The 27,439-nt window shown below is 39.3% G+C and overlaps 1 protein-coding gene across 1 annotated transcript in view; it reads left to right on the top strand.

Annotated features, from left to right (window-relative positions):
* CARMIL1 (capping protein regulator and myosin 1 linker 1) overlaps window positions 1-27,439 on the top strand; it is a 199,280-nt gene that overhangs the window by 83,724 nt on the left and 88,117 nt on the right. Inside the window, exons 4-12 of the mRNA XM_082479631.1 lie at window positions 3,029-3,088; window positions 5,339-5,460; window positions 7,539-7,636; window positions 7,988-8,058; window positions 8,188-8,261; window positions 13,383-13,458; window positions 16,045-16,133; window positions 20,264-20,358; window positions 24,575-24,661. Of these exons, the coding sequence (XP_082335757.1) occupies window positions 3,029-3,088; window positions 5,339-5,460; window positions 7,539-7,636; window positions 7,988-8,058; window positions 8,188-8,261; window positions 13,383-13,458; window positions 16,045-16,133; window positions 20,264-20,358; window positions 24,575-24,661 (772 nt within the window). The remainder of the gene's footprint in view (window positions 1-3,028; window positions 3,089-5,338; window positions 5,461-7,538; window positions 7,637-7,987; window positions 8,059-8,187; window positions 8,262-13,382; window positions 13,459-16,044; window positions 16,134-20,263; window positions 20,359-24,574; window positions 24,662-27,439) is intronic.

Genomic DNA, 27,439 nt, shown 5'->3' with positions numbered 1-27,439 from the left:
CCGTACTATTTTTAAAAGCTGCTCAGAAGCTTTCTGAGCCCGAGAACTTCCGTGTAACTGACACGCAGTCACTGCTAGCAAGACAGCTGAGAACACGCAGCGAAGACACTTTATTCCTCCAGGGATCTCTCACAAAATTGAGTATGCTGAGAGATGGCCAGTTCTGAGTGACTGTTATTACATCTGATTCCAAGCTTCACTTTTCCTTAAACAATGTTGTTGAGATGTATCTACTAAACAAGGATCAAAGTTAAAAGGAATAAAAGTTGATTAACTATAATATCAACTCACACGATTATCCTTAAAGCAAAGATATTACAATGGCCACCTCCTAACTTTACACTCAGGTCCAATCAGTTCATTTCCACTAATCTAGGTGGATTGATAGGAAAGGAAGTGCTGTACTTAAAGCCTACTAATCCTTGCTACAGTCTATATAAAATGTAGTTGCAACATTAGTAAATGTTGGATGTGTCATCAAGCCCACAGATAAGGGTATGAAATATTTGTGGGAGTGTAATTCAGGTTTGTGAACATATTTCTAGTGCCAGCTTTCATTAAGTTTTGATTGAAAAAATTGGAAACTGTGAAATTAGCTGTCTTGGTAACTGAAGGGTCCCTAAATGAGAGGCACTCATAGACTTTTAAGAAGATTTTTAAAAATATGATTTTAGGTAATAAATGTGATTATGCATTTTAAAACCTTGTAAAATTATTTCATAGTTTCAGGTAGATGTTGCTTAGAATGTATTCTATATTTTTGCTGCAAAGGAAAGACTGTAAATCCATGTTTTTAAGTAGAAAAATGAAGCAAAAATGAGCTATAGAGATGTTGCCACATTTCCTGGTGTTTGTTCACTCTAGTCAAGAGGATTTTTGCAGATTAAATTCTTGAGTCTGGATCTGTGTAAACTTTTCTCAGGAGTAGAAAGATAGTTTTGATTGTGTGTACATATATATATGTTTGCACATAAAAAGTACATTGGCAAAATCAAAACCTTCAATCTGGTAGGTAAATAATTTGCAAAATAGGAAGGATTTCAATCATAGAAACTTTTCCCTAGAATTTCATTATGATTTGGGTAAACAAATGTTAGATAGTCTCATATGTTTGTTTAATTTGACTAGCACTGGAGAAAAAAAGCCTTTCACTTCTATACACGTAGTCTGGCTTACTCCAGTAGCCAACAACAAGAGCTGCTATGGAATATTTTTTTTTTTTTTTTTTCTTTCTGGCCCAAATGAACTTCATGGGATCATGTCCTGTCATCACAAAAGACTGCCAGTCTTAGCTTAGAAATAAGGTGCTGAAGAGGCCTGAAGAGAAGTGAATGCCTTACCCCTTGAAAGAATGTCAGACACCAGTGTGGGCAGTGGGAAGATGCTTGCACTGGTTCTGCCCTCCCTGCCTCGGTTCCCTGTGCCCACTCGCTTTGTAAACAGCTGTGACAGCACCTCTGTGGTCTGAAACTGCGGGATGCTGTCCCTGCAGCAGAGTAAGTGAAACAAAGCACATGAAGACTCCTCAAAAACTTCACAGTAAAGCTTGGTCACCAAGCTAGGTGCTTGGTGGACGGTGGTCTTTGCACAGAAATGGCTGAGGAGTGCTTTTATCTTGTGGTGCTGGGAAATCATGAGGGCAACTGAAGGAAAAAGGATTCAGAAAATAGGCAACAAAGGACAAATAGACAGTAATAACATCTTCAGTCTCTGCAGCTGTGAGTGGATAATGCAGCTAAGTGGTCTTCTATTTCATTAAACCCTCCTAAATTTCAGTGTATTCTAAATCATAACTGTTTTTACTGGAATTTTTTGGGCAGCCTCATCCTGCGGTAACACCGTTCATGACTACTTGTAGATTTGCCCGGGAGACCTTGGTGTTTAGGAGCTCTGCCTACTATCTTGCTGCTTCCTGGAAATCTTTTAGCTGGTTTTTATAGTTGGAAACTGATACGTTCCCAACTTCTGTGCTGTTGCAGCCTTTGCAGAGAGGGAGTCTTGAGAGCTGCGTCTGGGTTCTGAGCACCCCAGGAGTCATTCAGGGTCATCTTTTTAAAAAGATTGCCACAAATACAGAAAGAGAATAATATGGTGTTTGCCAGTTAGCCTGGGAGCACCCTGACTGTGAACCTAGGATAAGATAAAGTACAGGAAACTGTGCAATTCAAACAGACTGCTCAGTTACAATGGTTTTAATGATAAATAAAAGGAAATGATCATGCTAATGTCTTGCTCTGTAGTTATGATTCAGTCCAAGATGTTTGCTTCTTTCTGCATATCTCAGCTGTCAAGATGTTTGTCTACATAGCTGTGAATTCAGATCTTAGCATACTCCCTGTAGCCTTAGGTTTGTCCTTGGAGAAGAGGACTTTCCTGCCTTCTTCTAAGCTTCCATGTGGATTCAGTGTGTTCATCCTTCCCTGCCTATCCTGACTGTTGTATAGATAACCCTACTCAGGCAAAGCTGATGTATTATTTCCTCTTATACTTTCAGACATGCTAAAGCAATACTGAGCTTTTATATATGGTACTTTTATTTATACGTTAATATATATAAAAAATTGCATGTGCATGTCCCTCCAGCTTCTGTGCAGTAAGATTTTTTTCACATCTATGGTCAGTGTAACTAATGAAAGAGTAATATGTGATGCTGTAAGTATTGTAATTAATGATTATTAAGTCACAAGAGTACACATCAGTAGGGTATTGTATAAACAATGCTTTTTATAGTAAAATTTTGTCATAATTTTTATTATACGCTTATGTCCTTATAGCTTACAGTAGAAGGTCTAATGTGGTATTCCTATAACCTCTAATAACCATTTGAACCTGTAACAAGCAAATGTAAGTGTTCTTTTAGTGTAAAATGCGATTGGATAGATATTAATAAATACTTAGTGTCAATTACAGAAGCTGATGTAAAGTACCAGTCACCTCGCTCAAAGTTTTCTTAACTTCATTGAAAAGTGTAAGTGCTCTTTAAAATAAGATGTTTGCACTGATACAGCATTTTCTTTTTTAACAACAGTTAGAACTAACTTTCAGCTACTTGGAAATCCAAGGAGTAACTTCCAGTAAACCAGGTCAGGTGAGTGTATTCTAGATAAAAGATACTTGTTTACGCGTTGCTAAATCTGTTCCAGTCAAGGAGGTAATGCTGTCACATGCAGGTGTCCCCATCCAGTGAGCATGCTCTGTATTTGCATTCTTACATTCATGCTGCTTTAAAATTTTAACAATAATGATAAGAATTTAAAGTGTGAACCTTGGGAATGTGTTGTGCGGGGGGGATGACAATAAGAAATGACATTTTTTTTCCTAGTTCAATATGGTACAAATTTTCATTTGTCTGTAAATGAATATTTTTCTCAGAGATGGTAGAACAACGGCAGCTGGTATATAATCATCACCACACAGGACTGAATGGCTTCTGTGGCGTATACCTTTATGGTGATGCCAAAAACTACTGCTTACATTGCAGGCAGAATGGTTTGCTTCCAAGTGTTCTTGGTGCCATTACTGTACAACACAAAATATATTTGACAGCAAGTTACGTGCCTGAAAAAGTGAATGTCAAAGAGAAGGTGCCGAAAAGAAGAATGCCTTTGTTTTTCATTCATAAGATGAACATGTTGACAAGATTCAACAGTTCAATTGTATCACAGTCTTCATGTGTTTCGTGTGTGTTTGGCTTTTAAAGAGCTTTATAAAAATAGGAGCACCTGACACCTTATTTGAACTCTGAAAAGCTCTCATTGTGTTTAACGTGTCATCTTTTTAACCTGGCTTTTGAAACTTTCCTTAAAGGAAGAAAAAAAAAGTCCAGATGTTTACTATTTCAATGAGGACACATTTAGTAAATTCTGCGTCTGTTTTTGTGGCTTTATTAATTTAAGGCACCTAAATGCCATGGTAGCTAATGCTAATTATTCCTGGAGGCAGAGACAATCACTATTGTAGCAGGATTTACAAGGGATTTTCAGTAGCTTCACTTAGCATACCCTTTTCCTAAAATATATTTTAAGGTTTTGCATGTTTACATTCGTTTGTGTTTTAAATGTGTAAGGCTTATAGCTGAAGGCAGGCAGAATCCCAGATTATTGCTTGCAGGACAAATGGTATCGTTGCAGTTTTCCTGCAAACAGTGTGTTATATCCGTGATACCTGAAGGACGTAGTCTTGTGCTAGGTGTCTTGCAGAAAGCCATGAAGAGCTTCCCACTGTAAGATAAGTGAAAAAATGGACAGAACAACGTAGGGAAGCATTCTGTTGATATTGGTGACAATAAAAAACAGTAGTAACTTGCCCACTCATTCATCTTCAAGGAGCGACAGCAACAGGTTCAGAAAGGAGTTGAATTGGTAGGAAAAGGTGAAGATTCTCAGTGTGCTTTTGGGGTAATCCAGCCCCTTTGAGGGTTGTCCTGCTGATGACCCTAGTCATGAACTGGGAACCAAAAGAGTCCTTGGAAACAGTTTCAATGAAAAACAATCTTCTGTAGCATACTACGCAGCATCCCCTCTCGTATTGTCTGTCTACACTTCTTATTTATTCCTAATGTTAACTACTTACTGTGTATGCACAGCTCCTCATCTAAAAGAGTTTATAGCTTGGGCTGTGCTAAATGTTTGCATTGGAGAAACAGAAACATTACATTGCTTCCTGTAATGTGGCTGAAAGCAGCGGCAGACCTGATGTGTCAGTTAAATAGTAATCTGATTTGATCCTGAACACTCAATATATAACAGAAATGAGTTGCAGCAAGCTTTATTTTCCCCCCCTAGCTGAAGCAAGTATACCCCAGACAGTGGGACAGTTATGTTAACTGAGTTACGGCTTCATCTGAACTGAGACAATATATTACCATAACATTTTCTTAAATTACATAGATCAAAGCATTAGAGCTTTTCCAGAGGATCACAACCATTAAAGACTTTTACTTTTTGCTGGAGGAAGGCATGCTCTGCTGGTTCAATAGTTTCCTGTCAGGCTGCACTTGCTTCTCCTGGTGTTCTGGGATGTGTTTCAAAAGAGGACAATGCTGTGAAAAGTTCTTGGTTTTCAAAGTGTCAGCTGAGGTCAAGATCCTTTGAAACTTTTATTCCCATGGGAAGCAGGGCACTGTTAGGAAGAACAAAGTTTGAGTACCGGGGTCTTGTACATTCCAGAACAGCTTTCAGAAACATTACCTGGAGCATTGTCGTGTCATGTCTTAAACAATAACAGATTCCTACCGGCATGCAAAGCATTTAGCTGGCATTCAAAATACTCTTCTTTTTAAATGGATGTGAATTATACGACACCCAGTTCCTGCCCTCATATGCCCTCTTATTTACAGTTGATTATGGAAACTGAGAAATGCAGTATCTCCATGAAGATGGCATCTTCGGACGATGTGAACGAGGTGCTGGCGCACATTGGGACCTGCCTCAGGAAGATATTCCCTGGACTCTCGCCAGTGTAAGTGTCTTTTAGGGCATCTCTAGTGGCAATGGACTGTGTAGCAAGGGTGACAAGCCACCCCTTTTTGTCCATTGGTCTCCCCACCCTGACCTCAGAAATGCACTCAGTGTATGAGAAACTCCTTGAGGCAAGCACTAAGCTTTTATGCAGGTATATGACAGAAGCAGGAGGCAGTGCAGAGCGTAGGTAGGCTATGCATGCCCTGTAGGGACAAAAAAGCCTTCTCTTTGAAGGGGAGATGCAGGTATTTGGAGTCTTAAGTTTTCATTTTACCTTATTGCCTCTCCAACCTGAGGCATAGCTTAGGTTCCGGCTTTTTGTTGTAATTTACTCCTTTCCCCATAAACAGCTGTGATATTCAGTGGGGTGTTTTGTTTTGTTTTTCCTAGAAGTAAAAATCTGAGTTGGGAGAGGAGGGAAAAGTTCTGTTTACTTTCAGTGTTTGTGAAATGATGCACATAATTCGTTCTTCAAAACTGAGCCCTGGGCAGTCCTGTCTTGTACTTTCCATGGTGTAACTGGCTCCTTGGAGCATACATCTCCTTCTCCACCTTTTTTGCTCTGCTGCTTTATGCATTGTTCTTGTCTTTGGGTTTGTTCTTTTTTTTTTTTTCTTGCGTTTGTACCTCTAAATTTTATCATCTTGCAGCAACTCTCAGTAGTTTTTCTTCATTTTATTTTATTTCTTCTCTCTGTCCTTGCCTCATTTTCATTACTGTAGCAGATCATGCAGGTCTACTATTCCTCTCTTCAGCTCCTGGTTTTCGGCAATATGAGAGAAATTGGACTGTGCAAAAGAATTTTCCAGGACACATTGGTCTTTCTAAGTGAGCTTATGTATCAGACATTAGATGTGAACAGTCAGGCTACATTTACATGTTTTATTTTGGGTGCATGTCTTTATTATTCACCTTTCCTGTAGGTGGAGTAGGAAATCAAGTTCATAAACTGCAGCTAGTAGTTTTTTGCCTTTTTTTTTTACTTCCAGTTTATCTCTGTGTCAGTATTAACTGCTTTAATGGCGATCAAGCTCTCCCTTCAAAAAGCACACATACAAGTGAATATTTGTGAGCACGTTTGCCATAAAACCTCAGTAATGATGTGAGAAATGTAAGCAAAAAGAGCAGGGTGAAGAGGGCTGCAAGGCTGTGCATGTTTTTCTGGGCATCTGTGAAGGCCTTGAGACCTTGTTTTCTCCTTGAGACCTTGTTTTCTCCTTGAGACCTTGTTTTCTCCTTGAGACCTTGTTTTCTCCTTGAGACTTTGTTTTCTCCTTGAGACCTTGTTTTCTCCTTGAGACCTTGTTTTCTCTGGGCTTTCTCGAGAACACTGCTGGAGCATTTGGTGTAGCTGTATGGAGAGCTTGGTTCCCGGAAAAGAAATAAATTTTCTTGCTCTCGTCTCAGGTGGCATTACTTTCCAAAATGAAGACATTGGAGTCGCACAGATCATATAAGACCAGAACAAGCCCCGTTAATATCTTTTGTTAATTCTTTCTGTCTGTTTTATGGAGTTTATGAGGCAGTCCAGTCATTCAGAACAGATAGTTTAATTTCCTAAAAGGTAGGAAGGGACTGCGTTTTGTTTAGGGGAGGAAGAACTCTACCAAAATTACAAAGATTTGAGCTAGGTATCTAGAATGCAGCCTAGAGGCCACATGTAGCTACACAGCACGCTCTGTGGCTCTTTGCACCATAGTGCTTTTACTGCATAAAAGCACTGTATAAACAGCAGCAGTTTCGGGGTAATAAGTAATACCATGTCTCTACCCTATTTTGGGCATCCTTGTGTTAGTCGAGGGCCACAAGTCTCCTTAGCTTGGGTGATACTATTATAGAAAAGGGCTCAGTTGCTCCAGTAGTCACAGGCTTAATCATTAGAAAGAAAGAAGAGACGAATAAATGTTACTCCTGCTGGGCAATATCACCACATGTGTGATTTTTAGGCAGGAAAGTGAGTTGTATTAAAGATGGTAATTCTTCTTATGCACTCACTTAAAATTGTACTTAAAGATTTATGAATTTAAAAATACTTTCAAAGTCATGAATGATTTTCCCCCCCCTTTTTGTGTCTAGGAGGATTCTGAAAAAAGTAACTATGGAGCCTTCAGAAAGACTGGCTAATCTCCAGGCCCTGTGGGACAGTCAGACGGTGGCAGAACTTGGACCTTGTGGTGAGAATTAATTTCAAGGCTCAAATATAAAAAGGCTGGAATTGCAGTTTCAGGAAGTTTAATTCTATTTCTGGCAGAAGCTTCGAAAGGTGTAATTAGTTTTAAGGTGTAATTAGTAAGGAGCAGACTTCTGATTGGTAGGTGGAGGCACTATTTTAAGCTTTCTTGCAACCTGCTGGGCAAAGATAGGACAGTCTCAGTTTCTTTCAGCAGCGCAATGGGCAGCCTTCTGAGAGGAAGAGAGAGTGAGTTTTGAAAGACTGGATCTTTAAGTATTAGAGTATGCTTTTAGATGTTTTTTTGTTTGCTTGTTTTACTATTATGTTAAATACACTCTTGGGTTGTTTTTAGGAGGCTTTTCACAGATGTATGCCTGTGTTTGTGACTGGCTTGGATTTCCCTATAGAGAAGAAGTACAGTGGGTAAGTACGTGTCTCGTTCTGGAGCTCTTTTCAGCTGACTGTACAAACGATGAAAGAGCAGGTAAATCATAGTACTTGGAAAAAAACAGCAGTTCTGTGAAGATGTATTTGTTTATATATTTTTAACAGGATGTCGATACGATTTATCTGACGCAAGATACCAGAGAGTTGAATTTGCAAGACTTCAGCCACCTTGACCACAGGTAAACCATATGCGATAATCGTGCTAATATTTTGCAAACTTTCCTTATTCCCTTTCGCAAAGGGGTTCGCCTGCCCTTGCTGAAGTGGGATGGTCCCATAACTGTTACCTGAATGTGTAGATCTCTGAAATGACCATCTGTAGCGTCTTTAGTTTTCAGCCCAAAGCTGCTGGTTTTGCATGAAAGCCCCATGGAGAGCACATTTCATGGAGGAGCCTGAGAAGTTATATTTTGCTATTGGAAGCACTCCAAAAAGTTAGCAGATAGATACTTTTCCTGTGATGGCAGATATAAGAGCTCAAATTCAGCAGAGTAGACTTGCAACTACATCTGGTGGGAAAAGCAAAAAAGAAAATCATGCAGTCTTCTGCAGAATGTTTTTCTCATGGTGTACACAGTAAAGGAAATTATTTTTGTCAGCAAGTCGGTAGAAGGTTTAAGTTGTTCAACTGAATCCCAGCCAGTAGTTTCTCCACTTACAATAGATGCTATCAAAAATGTGTACTTCCAGAAAGGAACTAATTGAGGGTAATTTTGCTATGAGATGCTGAAACTTAGATAAGTGTTGTGTTTGGTTTACTGAATTTAGCTCGCTGAGAAAATTGGATTCTAAGAAAGTTGAATCTGAAGATACTTAAGTAGGAAGAAATGGGAGGAAATCTTAACTAAAAAGCATCATTATACAAGGAAAACGACAAATTTAAGAAACTGTAAATAGAATAGAGAGAGCATTTATTTCTTTGGGAAAGCCTGGTGGAAGAATTAAGAATCTGTCAGAGGTACGATATTAAAATATTGTAACAAGAAGGCTGAACTGGGAGGTAGGTAAATAGAGTATTTTGCCAGCATTCTTTGCAGCTTTAAGCTATCTAGTTGGTAAACTTGCAAGAAACCCCACTCAAATACTTACTCAGCTTCTGTGATGGGTTTTCACAGTCTGCATTGAATCCCATGGCAAAGTTACTAAGTTGTACCTATGTTGGCTAATTTAGAAGTAACTCAAACAAGATTACAGGACTGCAACTAGTGCCTGACGGGTGTAGCCAAAGATTGGTTGGTTTAGCCTTGCTGAGAGAAGATAAGGAAATGAATACTGTTCAGCATGAGCGAATGTGGGACAAGAACTTAAGAATGCTTTAAACATATTTCAAGGTGGAAGTGCTGAGAAGACCATGGGGCATTCTAGAGAAAGTGACTTAGAGATACCCAGCTTCAATAGAAATTAAATATTTGAACAATTTATTGTAGGTGTGAAAAATATTACTTATTAGGAGAGAGTAGATAAAAGAAATGTTTTAAGTATTTAGAATATCTCAGCTCGTTCAAATGAGTTGGCTTTTGGAAAATGGAATAATAGGTTTGTTGCTTCACAGAAGCTTTTCATTGAAACATACCTTACAAAATTGACATCACGGAGGAAATATATTTGTGTTGTTAATAAAAGTCTTTATTAAATATCTCAGGATTGTGTAAGTCAGAAGATTCAATATAATTTTTGAGCCATTTACATGCCGTGGAATCCATCTTGTGATGAGTTTCTACGTGTTGAGGACTGAACTGAGAAAAAGGTTGTGGATTGAAATTTCAAGAAAACTATTTTTTTTTAGGAAGCCAAAACCTTATGTTATTCATTAAAAATACAAATTAGGATCTGAGATCCCAGTCAATTCCAGAACGTATATGAGTGTTTTATGATATATTTAGCATAGTAAGAGTACTATGAATTAACAATATGCAGTCATGCTTTGGATTTTGACAGACTATTGTATATCTTGTCCACCTAACTTTTGGAATTGCTGAAACTATATACCTCATGTTGTGGAGTAACTCTGAAGTGAGGTAGGATGGGTGCACTAGTTCTCTAAATACAGTGGCTATGCATTGCAAAAATAAACAATTTGTGTTTTTCCTAGTAAAACATTTCTGTTAGAGGTCAACGTAAGATGGCATGAATTATAGATGAACTTAAGTTCCCAGAGTGTCTGACACTTGGAGTGCATAGTACCGCTTGCCACATGGGAACATGACTTCTGAGGTTTTATCTGCAGTTATGTTGTGCTGTGAACCATATAATTGTTTAGCAAAAAAAAAAAAAAAGGACTCAAAGTGAACAAGACTCAGTAGCATAATTTTTATCTTTGTGGCATATTTTTTAGCATATTTGGACATTCAAAAAATGGTCAGAAGAGCATGATTGGTTAGATTTTTTTCTTTGCCCTGTTTAGATTTCTTGCCATCTTAAGTACACTGGGGGACAGAGATGATGGAAAAAACATGAAGGCATCAGTGAAGCTTAAATGTCTTTGAAGCTTGTAGAGATTTTCTGTATTCTAGAATAACAGAATCTGTTCCCTTTTAAGATGGCACAGATTTACATTTTGTAAATCTTACTTTTTTTCTGGATGGTAGTTTAGTAAAGAAACTAGTAAGTATAAGCAATTCAATATAACTCAATGAGGGAAAGTTATGAGAAGGCCCTGCTTTTGGAAATGGTCGTTAGTGTTCTTTCATAGCATCTTGCAAAAGAATTCAGATTGTTGTTAGTACCACACCTAGAATTTAATAGAATAAAGTGAATAAAGCAGTGTATAATTTTGAAAAGGAAAACCCAGTATCAAGTGCAATGAGGTTAGACAAGCTCAAAGCAAGAAAAGGAGTAGGGGTAAATTCCTAAAGGACCATCATTGGTCAGTAGCACCTTCCAAAATTTGAACAAAATGAAAAAAAGTCTAAACTATGTAGTTTCTCCTTAAAATCAGATGGTAGAATCTGACAAAGGGAAATTTCTAGACAGTAAGGCTGCTGCAGAATGGGCAAAGGTTCCACTGTCTTCAGGCACGTGGAGAGGAAGGGTGCATGGGTGTTGCAGTTGATGTTACTGAAGTGTTCCAGTAGCTGTGCTTGTCCAGGGTTTGATCAAACACGCCTTGAATACTGTGGAAGACTAAACTATTTAAAGATGAGAATTTGCACATCATCTGTGTCAATTCGTTTCAAAATATTCCTGTCCTGCTGCAGCAATGTTTCTTTAACTTCTTGAAAGTGTGATGGTTTTCCCACTAACTCTGACCACCCCCTGTCCCTTGGCCATTTCCCTCCAAGGCCTGGGGAGGAGAGGGGAGAAAGGGATGGCCACTGCAGCCACTCTCCTGCCCAGAAGATACTGAGCTCTTGCCAGCCCTTCAGGCTGGCCTGCTGGCTCCCTGGTAGTGTAAATGCTTGCAGCCGGTGATCCCCAATTGTTCTCCCTCTGTTCCTTTGGAGGAACTGGTTCTCCTGCTGACAGCTGAAATACATCTGCTGGTGGTGCCTTCTGCCTCTCTTGGGGGTGGTGGTCCACAGCATGAACAGCTCTGCTCCACCAGTGTGATGGTGGTACCATCAGCCTGTTCAATGTTTGCCCTGCAGCATTCACCACCAGCTCTGGCTGGCTGGTTACCACTGGATGGAGAAACCGAAATTACACCTGAAAAACAACTCTTACATTCGTGTCACTTCCAAGGCGAAGGCACTGGCAAGAGGGACATCAAAGCTGCTAATCCATTACCTTCTTACCAGTGGCTCCAGGGGAAGGCAAAGGAGGCACAAACCTCTATGTGGGCATTCCTTACTCCATAGCAAGGTTCCTGCCTGCCCAGCTTAAGAGGGAAATACCTCTGGGTTGTTTTTTTTCTGCCCTAGCATTTCACTAGTCAGTTACTGCTTTACATGGGACAAAGTGTGTGTTACTAGGACCAGAAACAATGTGGTGGATGGAAATAAATCTATACCTTTCATGAAGCTGATAACTCTACTGTGCCAGTGGAAATAAATTCACCATGAGACTTGATGTGTGCTGTGAACAAGATGGAAAACAGGCTTAATCCTTGAAGGGCACCGCACACTAGTTCCTCTGCAGGAGTGCGAAAATGGTCTATTTGCATGAGCTTCACAGTTGGTGGGCTACAGTCTTTTGCTGCAAAATGCTGCACCTTCTTACTGTTACCTTAGTGATGGGCTTGTACTTCCAAATCTAGCGACTGCAGTTCCCAATATAGCCTACTGAAGGCTTGTCTATATGATGTTGCCTTGCGTTGTGGCTTTCATTTGCGTTTAACAATCACCCTTAAAGTGCCTAAATGTTCGTGGAGGAAAAGTGAAGGAGAGGAAGAATGAAAAGATGTGAGAAGGGTGCTGCTTGTTCAGTGCAGAGCTGTGCCTACCTGCATATGTCCTGAATGAAAAGCTGAGAGGGATGGGACTAGCTTATAAAAACCAATACTTTTAAATTTCTCCCTGTAAAAGTGGAGGCTCGGATGGAACTATTTTGCTGGTCAGATAAGTTCATGTATGTTATAGCTCTTCTATAAAGACAAGGGCTTTCTAAGTAAAGTCCAAGTGTAGATGTATATACATATTTAATATGTTGTGTCAAAGTGATCCAAGTGCTGCCCTGCTAAATAGCATGCTAGTGCTTGATGGATGATTCTGCTGGGGGGTAGTGTATGGACATGACATTTATCAATGTCTGTTATTGGAGAAACTCAACAGAGAGAGAGCAGATCACATTAAGAGGCTTGGAATGAAGAAAATGGAAATAATTTAGAATTTCATTTGTGAAATCCCTTTTACAATTAAGGAGGGTTTGTGCTGAAAGTCGCATTATCCTTTTGCAGGTCTCCTGCTTCCTGGGGGAATTCAACGATAGAGATGAGACAAGGAGGTGTTCTCTAGAAGCATTCAGTCATGGATTTATATTAAATCATCAGACTGCCAAAAAGCTTTTTAGCGTCATGCTCAATTATAATTAGAGGTGATTAAGAAGCTTAAATATGTCACAGGCTGAAGAAAAAGTAATGCTTAAAGTAGGAATGGCAGCCCAGACAAATTCAGGGTTTAAAAATTCATGCTAGAATGGATGACAGTTGGCCAGTCAAAAATTTATATTAAAATATGAGAAAGACACACAGCTGCTGGTGATGCTCATTTTTTAGAATGCAAAGCTTTCTGTAATGGAATGGTAGGCAATTAGCGTTGCAAAAGCATGGGGAATTAGATATGGAAGAACACTTAAAAGATTGTTTCAAAGACCAAAGCTGACAGTTATATGAAATGTGTGTAAAAGTGTTTTTCTTTTTCTAGAGACTTAATACCTATAGTTGCTGCTCTGGAGTATAATCAGTGGTTTACAAAGCTGTCCTCCAAGGATCTGAAATTAGTAAGTAATAAACTGAAACAATATACCTGCTCCTACTAGGCTGTGCTGTGTTTTAGAGGATCCTATTACATTTTTCAGGGTGAACTCTTTTAGACAAGTACAAATGGGCAATCTGTTGAAATTTTTTCCCCCCTTAATCATATCAGGAAAACATAAACTGTTAGATAGTTAAAGTTGTCAAAGTTGTTAGATTGTCAAAGTTACAAGTGAATAAAATTTGAAAACTTTGTTGGGCAGTAACAGTAGCCCATAAAACTACTTTGTTAGGTGTTGCTAGCTCCTTCAAACAATATAGGGTGACTAAATAGGAAACTAACTCGAAAGCAGCCAGAAATCTCAGTTGCTTTTTGGAGGTGGAAAGAAAATATCAGGATTCTTTTTTTTTCTCACATGTAAAGCGTATTTTTCCTCTTTAATTTTCATTGCAACCTGATGAATTTTTCTTCCAGTTGTCTGAAGTTAACCCTGTGTAGTAATAAGTATGTATTGATGTGTGACATTAATACTCTTCTACAACAGTTTTTCTCTCTGAAAAGCAAACGGGGCAAATCTAAACAAGTTGGACTACTGAAGAAAGGGCCAAGAAAATCAGTAATTAGGTGACTTTTTTAAAGATGTCAAAATGTACTTAGACTTGAAAACTTGTAGTCACAGGTGGAGTTAGTGGTTTGAGAAATTGCTTTCACACTTACATCCAGAAGCTTTTATCCTTAAAAATGAAAGTTGAGTCTTATCTTGTTTAAATCGATGCAATTTTATTGATCTGAAAATGCTCTTATTGCATTCCTAAGCTATCACTTTCCATGAAGATTCAGCAGCAACTAGCTAAAGTGATTCTTGGCAGAAGAGCAGGCAAAAAACTTTTCTTTCTTGCTGGGACATCTTACTCAGAATTATGCACAGAATGAAACTGAGGGTATCTTTAATCCTGATGTAGTTTGCTGTTAAAATCACCATTGTTAAAAGGTACAATGCAATTAATCAGTTTCTGCTTCAACGCAATGAGATAGTTTGCTTAGTTAGAAGACTGGCCGGTGTAGTTTGCTTAGGACAAGAACTGGCTGTACTATCTGTCTGAGCTACTTTTATGTGAAAGTTTTTTGGAATTCTTTGTGTTTTTTTTCCACTTTTGTGTGGAAAACAAATAAACTCTGTCAATCTTGAAAATACACCAATTCCTTTTAAAAACCAAAACCAAAACCACAAACAAACCAAAAAACTTTATCTTCCATGCATTCCATTTTCAGTCAGAAACACCAGGAAAATGTAATTTGTTGGACAGTAAATCTGTGTCATAGGAACATTGCTGAGGGTCAGTATGAGGTCAGACATATCCAGAGGCCATTGAATGCTTTGTGCTTCATGAGTCCTGCTCTGACATTGTGTTTGATAGATGGTATCCATAGTGTTTTTACAGTATATGCATTAAATTTTCCACTTGCAATGACACTGCTGTAGAAGCATTGTGTAATATGCTGAATTATTGCAATATGAAAGGCAAAGATAGAATTGGGAATATGGCTGAGTTGACAGTCTTTAGAAAAAATTGTCACCTTTACTGCGTAAAGGATTAATGAGATTTTATGTGTCTGGTAGATCAGAGTTTTTTTTCTTTTTAGGAGATTCAGTTAGTTTAAAATTTAAAAATCCTACAAAAAGTCAGACTGATGATGTCCCAGATATGAATGTCATGTTGCTTTTAAAAGTGGATAACAGAATAGTTTCAGCACTTCATGATCATAACTGAAATTCAGCTTTGGAGTTCACATGAATGTTGGTCAGTGCATGCTGTGGAAAAAAAAAAAAAGGCAAATCCAGAAGCAAAATAAAAGATAATAATAAAAGGTGATGAGGTACAGAGTTCACTGTATGGCTTTCGAATCATTAAGGTTTTATCTCCCTATTTGAACAAGCACAGCAAACAAACCCTTTTGTTACCATGTTTTGTTCATGGTACTTGCAAATGTCCATGCAAATTCTAGAATGCAACAGCACGAAGATCATGAGATGGGATTTACTTCTGCGTAAGCTGGGAGAATTCATACTGAAATAGACTGACCCTTAAGCCCTAGTCCTTAGCAGTCTTTGGAGGACCTGTAGCTAGAATGCTTTTACTCTTTGAGTTTTTTGGGGGTGTTTTTTGTCTGCCTTATAACATCTTTCTTTGTTTTTAGTTGTTATTCCTGGTCAGGCTCTATTCTCCTTTGCACTGGTTGCCACTTTCTTCTGAAGGATTAGCATGCATTTGAACAAGATTTCTTTAAAAACTTAAGTGAGCATTTTTTCTGAATTACAGGGTTTGGGTTTTTTACTATCATGACAGAAATTCTGCCCCCTGTGATTAGGTGGCCAGCTTCATAAATGGCTTGCTTTTAGTCTGCCTCTTACTTCCCTGGGTCTTTTCCAGAAGTCCTCTGTTGCCATCTGACTCATTCTCTGGGATGTTTGTGGTATTCTTACTTACTATTTATGTATGACAAAAAGCTGATCATGGCCTGGATCCCATTACGATGCACAGCTTGTAACTCAATAACCGTCTGTTCCATGTTTGTGTTCTTTAACACTGTTCTGTCTTTTCTGTGGCAGTCCACTGATGTCTGTGAGCAGATACTGCGAGTGGTGAGTAGGTCCAATCGATTGGAAGAGCTGGTATTAGAGAATGCCGGGCTTAGAACGTAAGTAATTCCTTTGAAATGTTGCATTAGTTACTGCTTACTCCCAGCAGAAAGGATGTGTGCTGTGTGTTAGCCAGAATAAGCATTAAAAAAGCTCATGTTTGATCTCTGCCTTATTCTGAGGAGCCTGTAGTCACAAGCTTTTTATCAGGTTTTCCAGAGGTCCCTTATGTCCAAGAAATCCCTTTAAACTGATTTTTTTTTTTTAAGATTCTGCCTGGAGAGTTGGGTTAAGTAGAGCAAAATGGATTGGATAAGAGCATAAACCTTAAACCAACTTACACTGTTCCTCTCCAAATACAGTTGCCAATAGAAGTATGCACACCTTTTTATCATTTAAAAAACAGCGTTTGATGTTTTGTTAAAAAAGTGTATTATTCCATCTTGCATAACAGATTATTGTTTCATTCCCAAGAGAGCTGTCTTTATCTTACTGTGGATTGCAGTCTGCTCAAATATAACAGTACTTATACATTAGCAACTTTTTTAAAGAAGCAAAAAAGTAGATAATTAAGTTTAATGCCTTGTCGTAGCCTTAAAAGAAAGGTACATAGAGGTATACCATGCATTTTAATCCTTGCATATGTTTTAAATACAGCAAGTTGTAGGTACTAGGTATTTGCTTTTCTTCCTATCACAGGAAATAGAAGCAAAGTTCAAGTTACAAACTAGCCCAGTTGCAAGTATTTGTAGCTTGTTTTAGTGTTAGAATAGTGTCCAAGACCATGTAGACAAGATAAACTCTAGCACTGATGAATTTTTTGTTAATAAAAAAGCAGCAGAAAGGTGGAAGAAGAAGAACACTATTGAGTTACAAATAAAGAAGGGAAGCAAACACAGGGAAAATATTTGGTGTGCTTTACATTGTCTCCTCTTTCATTGTTTGGGTTGTTCTCCCCTTATTTTAAAAAGGGCTTTGCACTGAAATACCTTTAAAAGAAAGTTGCCTAAATAACATAGGAAACTTGAGGTGGAGTTTGGAATTACACCCAAACTTTCTGATCACTAGTGCGCTGCCTTTAATAGCTGTCATTCAAACATAAGCACCTGATTTTAATCTTGGTTTTCTTGCAGTATGTGCCATGAAATCCAGTGATAATCATTAATATTAAAAGATACATTGACTACCGTTGCACATTGTTTACCTTAACTTATCACAATTGGTTTCACTGGTTTCAATTTTAACAGGACTTGACAGACAATCAACCTGTGACTTTGGTTTTCATGTCTCCATCTACATGCACAATGTTTGGCATTTTGCCTTGGTGTGTATGTGCTCTGATCAGCGTTGTCTGTCTTTTTTTTGTCAAGGACGCATTTTTCAGTTTTGCCATTTATCATTTTTACTTCCTTGGAGGAAATCCTGTTGTTACTGGGTATCTTCCTTGACATAGCTTACAGACCAGTCATTTTTAATGAGCTGTGACAGGCTGCTGGACCAGGGTTAAGAAAGACCTACCAAGAGCAGTGCTTTCAGAAATACCTTAGCAGCTGCAAGAGCATCTTTCTTCCTGCAGCAGAGTCAGTTTAAAATGATTTCATTCTTTTCTACCTCCAGCTACTCATTTCTGTGATTTGGTTTGGGCCATGGCCCCATAAACACTTGTCATTCTCCCAGCTGAGGAGACGGCAAACTATTGTGTAGTAATAGTCGTAAGGACCCAGGACTAGGGAAGTGCGTACTTGCTGTTGGGGAAAACAGGTTGTCAAATGAAACTCCCTGTCTGATAAGATTTGTGCCAGTTTAGATGCTCTTGAAAATTTTATCCCTGTTGCTATTTCTTTAACAGATCTAAAAAGTGCTGTCTAGATTACATTGTATAGATTTACTGCATGTAGCAAACACTAATGTTTTGGTAAGTGTGTTAACTGAGGTAGGTGATATCCGGATTTCAGGGAAAGGAGAAAAGTTCAGGATGACCTGAACAAAGGAGCTTGAAAAGAGAGTTAAATCACTGAGGTGTTTTAGAGGAATGGGGGAATATGTGATAACCAGAATATTAATTTCCATGAAACTGCAAGATGGGTTCTTCAGTCTGCAAAAGCCTGTTTGCAGGAGCATGTGAAAATTATCTATTTGTTGTGCTTAGGTACTCTCTGAAAGCTGGTGGGCAGACTATCCCTGCTGCCATCTGCATGGGCCTCTGCAGCCCTGTTCCAAAGGGAACAGCTGGCTATGATGGAGGGGGAAAAACAGAGGTACCTGCTGCTGGTACACAGAGAGCCTTTGATGTTGCATCTCATCTGCCGGTGCTGGGTGGGCTCTGAATGTCCTTAGACCTAACCGTGTTAGTTCCTCCCATGCACATCCTCTTTATGTTACAGGGATGTTGTCTTGACAGATCTTGAGGAGTTGTTTTGTTTATCAGAGATTTTCAGCTCTGTGCTATTCTTACCCGTGGTGAAATAGGCTGACTCTGCCATATGAGTAGTTACAGTGGGTCTTTTTTGGGCTTTGCCTCCAAGCTGGAATGTCCTCAGTTCAGGCAAGTGTGGCTGTGCAATGCATACAGAGTGAGTTTGATGCTTTATAGAAAGTGTCAGGCTTACGTTGCGTGCACTGTGGTGGAAGTGTGAAGCCAAATAAAGGAATAAATTTTAGGACTTGAAACAAAGGAGGGAAAAGGATGTCACCCAGATGCCTCCATTTATGGTAGGGGTTGCACAGGGAGTGGGGAAGTTGTGTTCTTTTTTTCCAAAATGAGCCTTGGAGCTCCATGTGCCCTACGTTGGTAATCCAGAGCTTTCTGGTGGTAGTGGATTTACTGTGCCTTTTCTAAATAGTTCACACACACACCAGTTGTCCAAAAAGTTCTGGTAATCCTGCCTATATTGGTGGGAAGAGCTGGAGCAGAGTTTGTAAGGAAGCCTGGAGACGGAGGCAGAACCTTCTAATGACAGGAATCCATTAGGGATAAAGGAAGAGGAGGAAACTCCCCACGAAGAAAGGTTTTTGTATTTGTTTTTGAACTCTAAACCTCATCCTTCCTGGTGGGACATAAGGAGCTTGATTCAGTTGCCTAAGCACAGGCATCTAGTGCCATTTGAAATGCTGGAGGGTATCCACAGAGTGTTGGCAAGTGTAACCGAGGGCCTACAGGAGATACATAGTCTTCTGCAGCAGCAGCTGGTAGCAAAGCAGGATACCCTGAGGCCTCTCAGGTGGCACAGATTCAAGCCCCAAATTTATTTTTGTTCAGCTGGTACCGACCAACAGCCTTGTGATTAATTCAAGGAACATGTCTCCACCTGAGTCGACAGCGTGGTTGTGTAGGAAAACCCAAGCTAGCTTTGAGCGTAAGGCTGTGGGTGGTGGTAGGTGGTGGCAGTCCAGCTGCAGCAAAACGCTATGAAATGGGGCAGCGTTCCCTTGCCTCTCAAATAGATTTGAACAGAGGTAGGTCATGCCACTACAGCTACCTGCCATAGTTGGTTAAAGTGAGATCAAAGCTATCTGTGCTACCTGGCCTGACTGTTGTGAGCATCATAGAACTGATATACTACTGTCTCTCTCGGGACACGTTGCTAGAACTGTGGTCAGCCAGTTATGTACTTTGATGCCTCTCACTGTAAAAAGCAAGAACAGACCAGTTCATCGGTGTGCTGCTGTTCTTTGAGAGTGTTATTCCTGCTGGTTTACAAGGTCAGAAATACTCCTAGTTTATTGACCTTCTGGATATGCTGCAAAGCCCATCTGTTTGACTGTTGGTAGAGAGCTGCTGCAAGTGAGGGGGTTGGCTTGTGAGTAAAGGAGGTAATGTTACACAAGTTGATGTCTATATTCCACCCGTGCATGGCAGGGAGGAGATGGAAGATGTGCTTGAGTTTTAAGTTATTCTGTGTAAGCCCTATTTTATATCTTCAGTTCCTTATCAAAAGCAGTTTGAGCTTTGATTGAGTTCCCTTCAGTCTCTTAGGCTACAGAATAAATAAATAATAAAATACTCTGCTTTGAAAGAGAGCAAATTAGCCAGATAAGCACTGTTTAAAACTCTGAAGAATCAGTTACTGCTCTGCGGTAGGATAGGTCACTTCTGTCTCGTAATCCCTTGACATTTTTAAGCCTCTGAATGTGCAGTTGATACAAGAGATAACAGGAGTCTGTCTTCCTCTCTCTTCTTTTCTTGCAGAGATTTTGCACAGAAACTAGCCAGTGCCCTAGCCCATAATCCCAACTCAGGACTCCATACGATCAACCTTGCTAGTAACCCACTTGAAGACAGAGGTACTGTGACATTGGTATTCTTCTCTTTCTACAAATGTAATAGGAGGATTACTGCTGCTCTGTTCAGCTTTGCCTGAATAATAGGTTATTGTTCTGCGTGTAATGCTATTGTAAATATCTGTTGTTCACAAATGACTGAGAATCACTGTTCTTTTTGATTTATATGTGTCTATTAGCTTGTAGAGAAATATTTAAATGTCTTAAATCAACCATGGATTTCATTAGATTTCATTACATTTTCATAGAGGTTTCTTTTAAAGGAAGATAGAACACAGTGGCTGTTCAGGACTAGAGAGTAAATAAAGTGATGTGCATTTTTAAAGGCAGTGTAATCAGTTGAAAGCTGAAGCATGAGGCAACTTTGTTGCTTGGATTATACTTTCCTGATGGTTTTGTGTTTTTATTTCAGCCATAATTCCATACTTATTTCTAGTATTGAAACTATTCCTTTTTTCAGCTTTGTGCTAGTCCATAGCATTGCCAGTACTTGGCAATGTTCAGTAGCGCTGGCGTAACAGGCATCCTTATGGAGCAAAGCGCTGTTGATTCCACAAGATGGAAAATCAAGCTAAACAGCTCAGCTTTTCTCAGACTAGGCACCGCTAGGCATGATTTCAGTACATATCAAGTCAAGTCATTCCCCCTCCCTCGTCTACTCTCTTTTCACCCGAGAGGCATTTATTTTTAAAATAAGGTTACATTCTTTCAGTCTGCAGTTGACCCTTCAGTGCTGCCCATGTGAGATTTCCATTTGCTTCACTTAATGCATTCCAGGCACACAGTGTTCTGGGATCAGGCTATCTTGTGCTCCTGTTGAGCCAGAAGAAAAATAAGAATTTTATACAGTGAACCTGTTCTTGTTTTATTTGGTTTGTTTGGGAGAAATTTTCCAGTCTCTTTACTGTCATGATTCAAAATGGAAAAACTGTTAATTTTGATTAACAGACAACCTGACTGTCTCAGAACGTTGATAACACAAAGTTTTGTAGGTATCTCTCCTTTCTTGCTGGTTCAGTGAGGAAAAAAGATGGGAAGGGGTTTTTTCCTTCCCTCTTTTGTATCGCTTTCATTTTTAACTAGAAACAAGTATGAAAATGTATTTGGTTTTGACTTATTCAGAGTGGTTTTTTATTTGAAATTGTTCACTTCTGATTACCTCTTGCCTGCTGATTACTGCTTGCCCTCCTTAAGAATCTATATCGCGTGAAAGCCAATGTTTTGCTGAAGAACATTATTATTGCAATGTGCTGTAGGCCTAACTGCGTTGTACAAAAAATTCTGTTGTGAGTTGGAAAAATGCTGTTAGCTTGGTGATTCTGCTTTTGAGGAAGCGTATTTAGATTGTGTTATAAGAAAGGTTTTTTTTAAAAGGAACTAATTTTCATCTTGAAAGCAAAACAACTGACCAAAGCATTTGGTAGATATTCTACAGTGCAGGGGATTTTATTTTTCATTTTTTAACGTATCAGTGTGGGTACTGTCTTTGCAACAAACCTATAGATTCAAACCAGTCTGCAGTATCCACATGCAAGATACAAATGAAATACAGAAACAACAACTTGGAGAAATCAGTAGGGTTTTTTTCATTATTTCAGTCCCTCCTACCACATAAGCAATTAAAATTTGACCTTTTCATTAGAGAATTAGATAAGTTATATGAGTACTTAAAGAGAAATTAACTATAATTGCAATGTGCAAATATTGCAGCTTTTTAGTTTAAGAAAGATTTATGTGTCCTGTAATCTGATATTCACTGGGTGCAAAGTAGATTCGACTTTATTAAACTGAAAGGGCAGCAAGCATTTCACAAATAAAAGCTGGCATAATGGAGATTTGTGTAAACATATGAATTTTGGCAAATATCTCTTGAAAAAACACCTCTGTAAGAATTGGAAGTTCAACCAGATTATATTGCGATTATAACATAGTTGTGTGAATTATGGTGAAGAACATATTGTTGTGCCTTGTTTGAACAAAAAACGCACCCTAAGCTATTATATATTATTGAGTACCCATAAGTAAACACATTGTATTATTACATTAATGCAACTGTCATAACATGGGAACTGTGTTTAGTTTAACTAAGGCGTAGGACCTGCCTTCAATTCAAATACAGCGCAGCGTTTATATGAAGTGATTCACACTGAGACCAGTCTCTTAATTTGTGATTGGCTTCCCTTTATGGCACTGTCAATATTTGTGAGACTAACACCTGGAAAGTTTGTTATCAATCTTGGCTTTAAAATCTAGGCGTGCTAAAGTGATGGGAGTTTTGCTTTGGACTCTACTGGGATCAGAATTTAATCTCATATTTCATTAAAAATAGTGCAAAACAAAATACTGAAGCCTAGAAATACTCAAATTCAAAACTATCTGCCTGGATGCAGTTAAGTTTACTTCTGCCATTAAAGCTCTCATCTCTGTTAGAAGATTAGCAAAAATGGGTGGCTTAAAGAGCGTTGAAGGGCATGAGTAACCAGAAGCCCTTTTTCTTTTCTGCACCCAATTTCTGTCTCTTATAAATGGGTGGATCCTTAACGCCTAGTGCTGGTAAGATGTTAAACTTGTTCAGCTTGACCGGAGTGATAAGTGGTCTGTAGGTTGTTAGCTAAATACAAAGATGGAGAGGTAAAATTATTTGCTGCACGTCTTACTCAAAGTGCTCCACAACAAAAATTACATTTGTGATATCCTTAATGATTCTGATTGTGCTCCTTTTTCTCCTCCTTTGCCAGCATAACTCTACCTTGATTTTGAGAGTAAATATTGTGACTAAACCAGCTTAACAAATGTGGACAGTCAGGTAGAATATAAATTCCAAGACCAGTTTAAGACAGATTGAGCCTCCTACTTCAGAGGAGCTAAAAGATAGAGTCTTTTAAATGGTAGAGCTATGAAAGAAAATCCTATTAATATGACTTGATTAATTCTTGCTGAAAGTTGGTGAAGACATCCAGTTACCATTGTGTTTTATAATAAACGATGGCAAGGCGTCATCGGTCTAACAAGGCGTCATCTGTCTAACAGTCTGTTGTTTTGAGCTGCGTGGACATTGCACCTATCACCAGCATAAACACCGTGCTTTTACAGAGCGTTAACACTCCCCCCCCCAGTATCTGCAAGGCAGCTGCTCTTTCATTATCAATGATAGGTAAAGCAAGATAAAATCAGAGTAAACTATGTGACATGCTAGTAGATTGTTTCCTTTCTGCATATGCGGAGAAGTGTATCAGCTTTTTCGTTTACTGTGTTTTCAAACAAATAAAAGGCTTTTCCCCCCTTCTCTGCCCTTTTCTCACCGAGTGAGTTGCTGTAGAGGACTATATTTCACACCTCAGGTTAAGCCTGGAGTTTCTGTGTTGATTTATTCCTCTAATAAATATTTCATGGATTGGTTCCGTTGTTATTTAGGATGTGCCCTCTTAATCAAATTTCAGTCTTGGTTAAATGGGGGGATTAAATTGATGGAGTGTGGAACTTGGATACGCTGAGAAATTACTTTAATGAAAAGTGCTCTTTTTTTTTTCCCCTTTTGTTGGATTTGTGCTGATGTAGTCCAGTCTGTGTCAGCATCTTAATAGGTTTTTACTGTTTGGGATCGCAACCCGTTGTAACATTTCCAAGCCTGTGTCCTGGCTGGTAACCTGCAGGCTACTGTAAGGGAGTTAAGTGGCCATTACAACTTTGTGGAGGTTTCAGACTCTTGGGGTTTACCTCAGGAAAAGGGGGCAATGTTAGCTAATGTGGGTGTCTCTCTTGGCTTCACAGCCCATCCTTTTAAAAGAAAATAAAAAGTCTAAATTTTCACATGAAGTACCAGTGTTGGGTTTTATTTTGTGGTTGGTTTTTTTATGTTATTTTTTTTTGGCTTCCACATTTCGCAAGTGCTGACTGTTTGACATGTGTAATATCTTCCCTTCAACTCCTTCTTAAAAGTATGTGTGCTTTATATAGTTTTTAAACTAGTTAAGGTGGCTTACTGATCATTAACAGCAAAGCTTCCTGTTTGTTCATTGGTGAGCAAAGAAGGGATCTTGACTACATCAGTCATGTCAAAGATTTATGGCCGTAAAAAGACAGGGTGGTTTTGGGCTCACCCCCCCAGTGGCTGCAGTTCCTCCTGTAAGAGTGTTTGCTCCTGGTGTGTTTGCTGGGAAAACCTGAGATCTCACAGTTAACCTGAAAACATCCATTTTTCTCTTTGCTCCTCCAACAGGTGTGTCATCTTTGAGCATTCAGTTTGCCAAACTTCCAAAGGGACTGAAACATTTAAATTTATCTAAAACCTCCTTGTCACCTAAAGGTATGTTTTAAAAGTATGCCTCTTTCTGTTCTAAAAGTTTCATGCTTCCATCCTTTTGATACCAGATTATAAAGTAATTTATTCCGTAATTGATTTACATGTGTATTCTCAACAGTGCAGCTGCTTTTTTGCAGTCCTGGGTTGCTGAACCGTGGGCTGGGCTCTGTGTCCCCTTCAGCGCTTTGAAAAACTTACATGCTTCTGTAAGCTTTGAGCTTGAACCTGTATTGGAAAGAAAGGTTGAATTTAGAATAGTCATAAATTATGTTTCATAGATTCTTCAAAAAGATGTCTGAAGCAAAAATATTTAAGGAATTTTCCAAATGTTTTGCACACAATTATTTTATGAAACCAAGCATTGTGACAATGGCTGTTAAGTGGTTTGCTCTGAGCTAAGACTTCTCTGTTTTATAGCTTACAAATTTCTGATTTGACATTCTACTTGAAATGTACGTATATATGTTAAAAGCAGTAACAGTACTGAAACACAAGTCAGAAGCTTTCAGGGTTTTTTGCATTGCTATGTTGCAAATCATAGATGCACTGACCTCTTAAACAGACCGCTCAAACCCAGGGTTTCCTGTATATAGAACATGAGTGTTAAAAATAGAAAAAAATGCACTGACATTATTGCAGCTTTTTCACAGATGTTGATGACCTGGAAAAGATGAGTGAGTTACAATCCAGGAAGGACATTAGTTGACAACAGATAGGAGCTGTGCTCTTTTATCCTTTCAATTATTGCTCTGTGAAGTGCAGATTCTATGTTCTCCTAAGCTTTAAGGATTGACCTGGGGAAATATGGGTGGGGAGAAAGGTTTTTCACTGGTTCTTGTGAGTGTTCTGTAGCTCTTGTTATGCTTAAGTGAATAGTAAACCCTAAACTGTATTTATTCAATCATGTATTTCATTAAAAAGACTTTATTAAACTCTGGGGTTGTTTTTTCCACTGCTAAACTCCATTTTTGGTGACAAGCAATTGATTAAGAATCTTGACTAACCTTACATGCACTCGAGATTAGATGTTCATGAATTTGACATAAATTCATGCAGATCTGGTATGTTCATTCATCCTGTGCTTTTCTTCACGTGATCTGAATTATTTCAGTAAGTGCTTGTGATCGTTCAGTCAAAAGAACACTAGCTACGCTTCTGTCTTCATAAAGAATAAATGCCAGCTTGGTGAAGTTCATCCACAGAACTCTTGTCAGTAAAAATAAGTTCTGAGGCTAGGAAAAGAATTTGGAAGGTTTCTAACCCACTTTTTAAAGACAATCTTTTAACAAAAGCTGAAAATATATTCCAGTATGTCTAATACTGACCTCAGGTGAATCCTGGTCCAGACTGCACTGCAATTACTATCAGTTCTCCAGAAAGTAACGTATGTCACCATGAATATTGCCTGATGGTAGCTCCTCAGAATTCCTTAAAGTGTATGCGATGTCGTTACTGGGGCCTGTACTGTTCAACATCTTTGTCGGCGACATGGACAGTGGGGTCGAGTGCACCCTCAGCAAGTTTGCTGATGATACCAAGCTGTTTGGCGAGGTAGACACGCTGGAGGGGAGGGATGCCATCCAGAGGGACCTGGACAGGCTGCAGAAGTGGGCCCAAGCCAACCTCATGCAGTTCAACAAGGCCAAGTGCAAGGTCCTACATCTGGGTCGGGGCAATCCCAAGCACAAATACAGGCTTGGTGGGGAATGGCTGGAGAGCAGCCCTGAGGAGAAGGACCTGGGTGTACTGATTGACGAGAAGCTCAACATGAGCCAGCAATGTGCAATCGCAGCCCAGAAGGCCAACCGTATCCTGGGCTGCATCAGAAGTAGTGTGGCCAGCAGGTCAAAGGAGGTGATTCTGCCCCTCTACTCCACTCTCGTGAGACCCCACCTGGAGTACTGCATCCAGCTCTGGAGTCCCCAACATAAGGAGGACATGGACCTGTTGGAGCGTGTCCAGAGAAGAGCCACAAGGATCATCCGAGGGCTGGAGCACCTCTCCTATGAGGAGAGGCTGAAAGATTTGGGGCTGTTCAGCCCGGAGAAGAGAAGGCTCCGGGGAGATCTTATTGCGGCCTTCTAGTACCTAAAGGGGGCCTACAGGAGAGCTGGGGAAGAACTTTTTACTAGGGCACGTAGTGATAGGATGAGGGGGAATGGCTTTAAACTGGAAGAGGGCAGGTTCAAATTAAATATTAGGAAGAAATTTTTTACTTTGAGGGTGGTAAGGCACTGGAACAGGTTGCTCAGAGAGGTTGTTGAGGCCCCATCCTTGGAGGTGTTCAAGGCCAGGCTGGATATGGCCTTGGGCAACGTGGTCTAGTGGGAGGTGTCCCTGCCTATGTCAGGGGTGTTGGAACTTGATAATCTTCAAGGTCCTTTCCAACCTAAACCATTCTGTGATTCTTAAAATTGGAATTCTTATAATCCTCTGGACCTGAAGAAACTCACTTCCATCTCTTTGGTTGTCTGCAAAGCTGTCTGTTTTAGCCAGTTTTCCTCTAACATAAGAAGGCAGTACTGAACTGGTTTTAATTTGGGACACTATTTTTGAACTTGTAATATTGAGGGGGGGGTTATTGTAATGTTTTCTGTGGGGAAAGTCTAAAGGAGACCTTGGATCTTGGATTCAGTATACTTCAAGGTGCATGGACCCCCCCCCCGCCCCGTCTTTTATTTATTTATTTATTTTGAGCTTTTCAGTTTCAGAAACTCTGTACAATCCCTCACTAGTTTTGACCTTATTTAAAAAGTGCTTTCTATTCAAGATGAGTTTCTA

Source organism: Vanellus vanellus, assembly GCF_965231255.1.
Source record: "Vanellus vanellus genome assembly, chromosome: 2".
In the NCBI taxonomy this organism is placed as follows: Eukaryota; Metazoa; Chordata; class Aves; order Charadriiformes; family Charadriidae; genus Vanellus; species Vanellus vanellus.
This window is presented reverse-complemented; position numbering and strand designations above follow the sequence as displayed.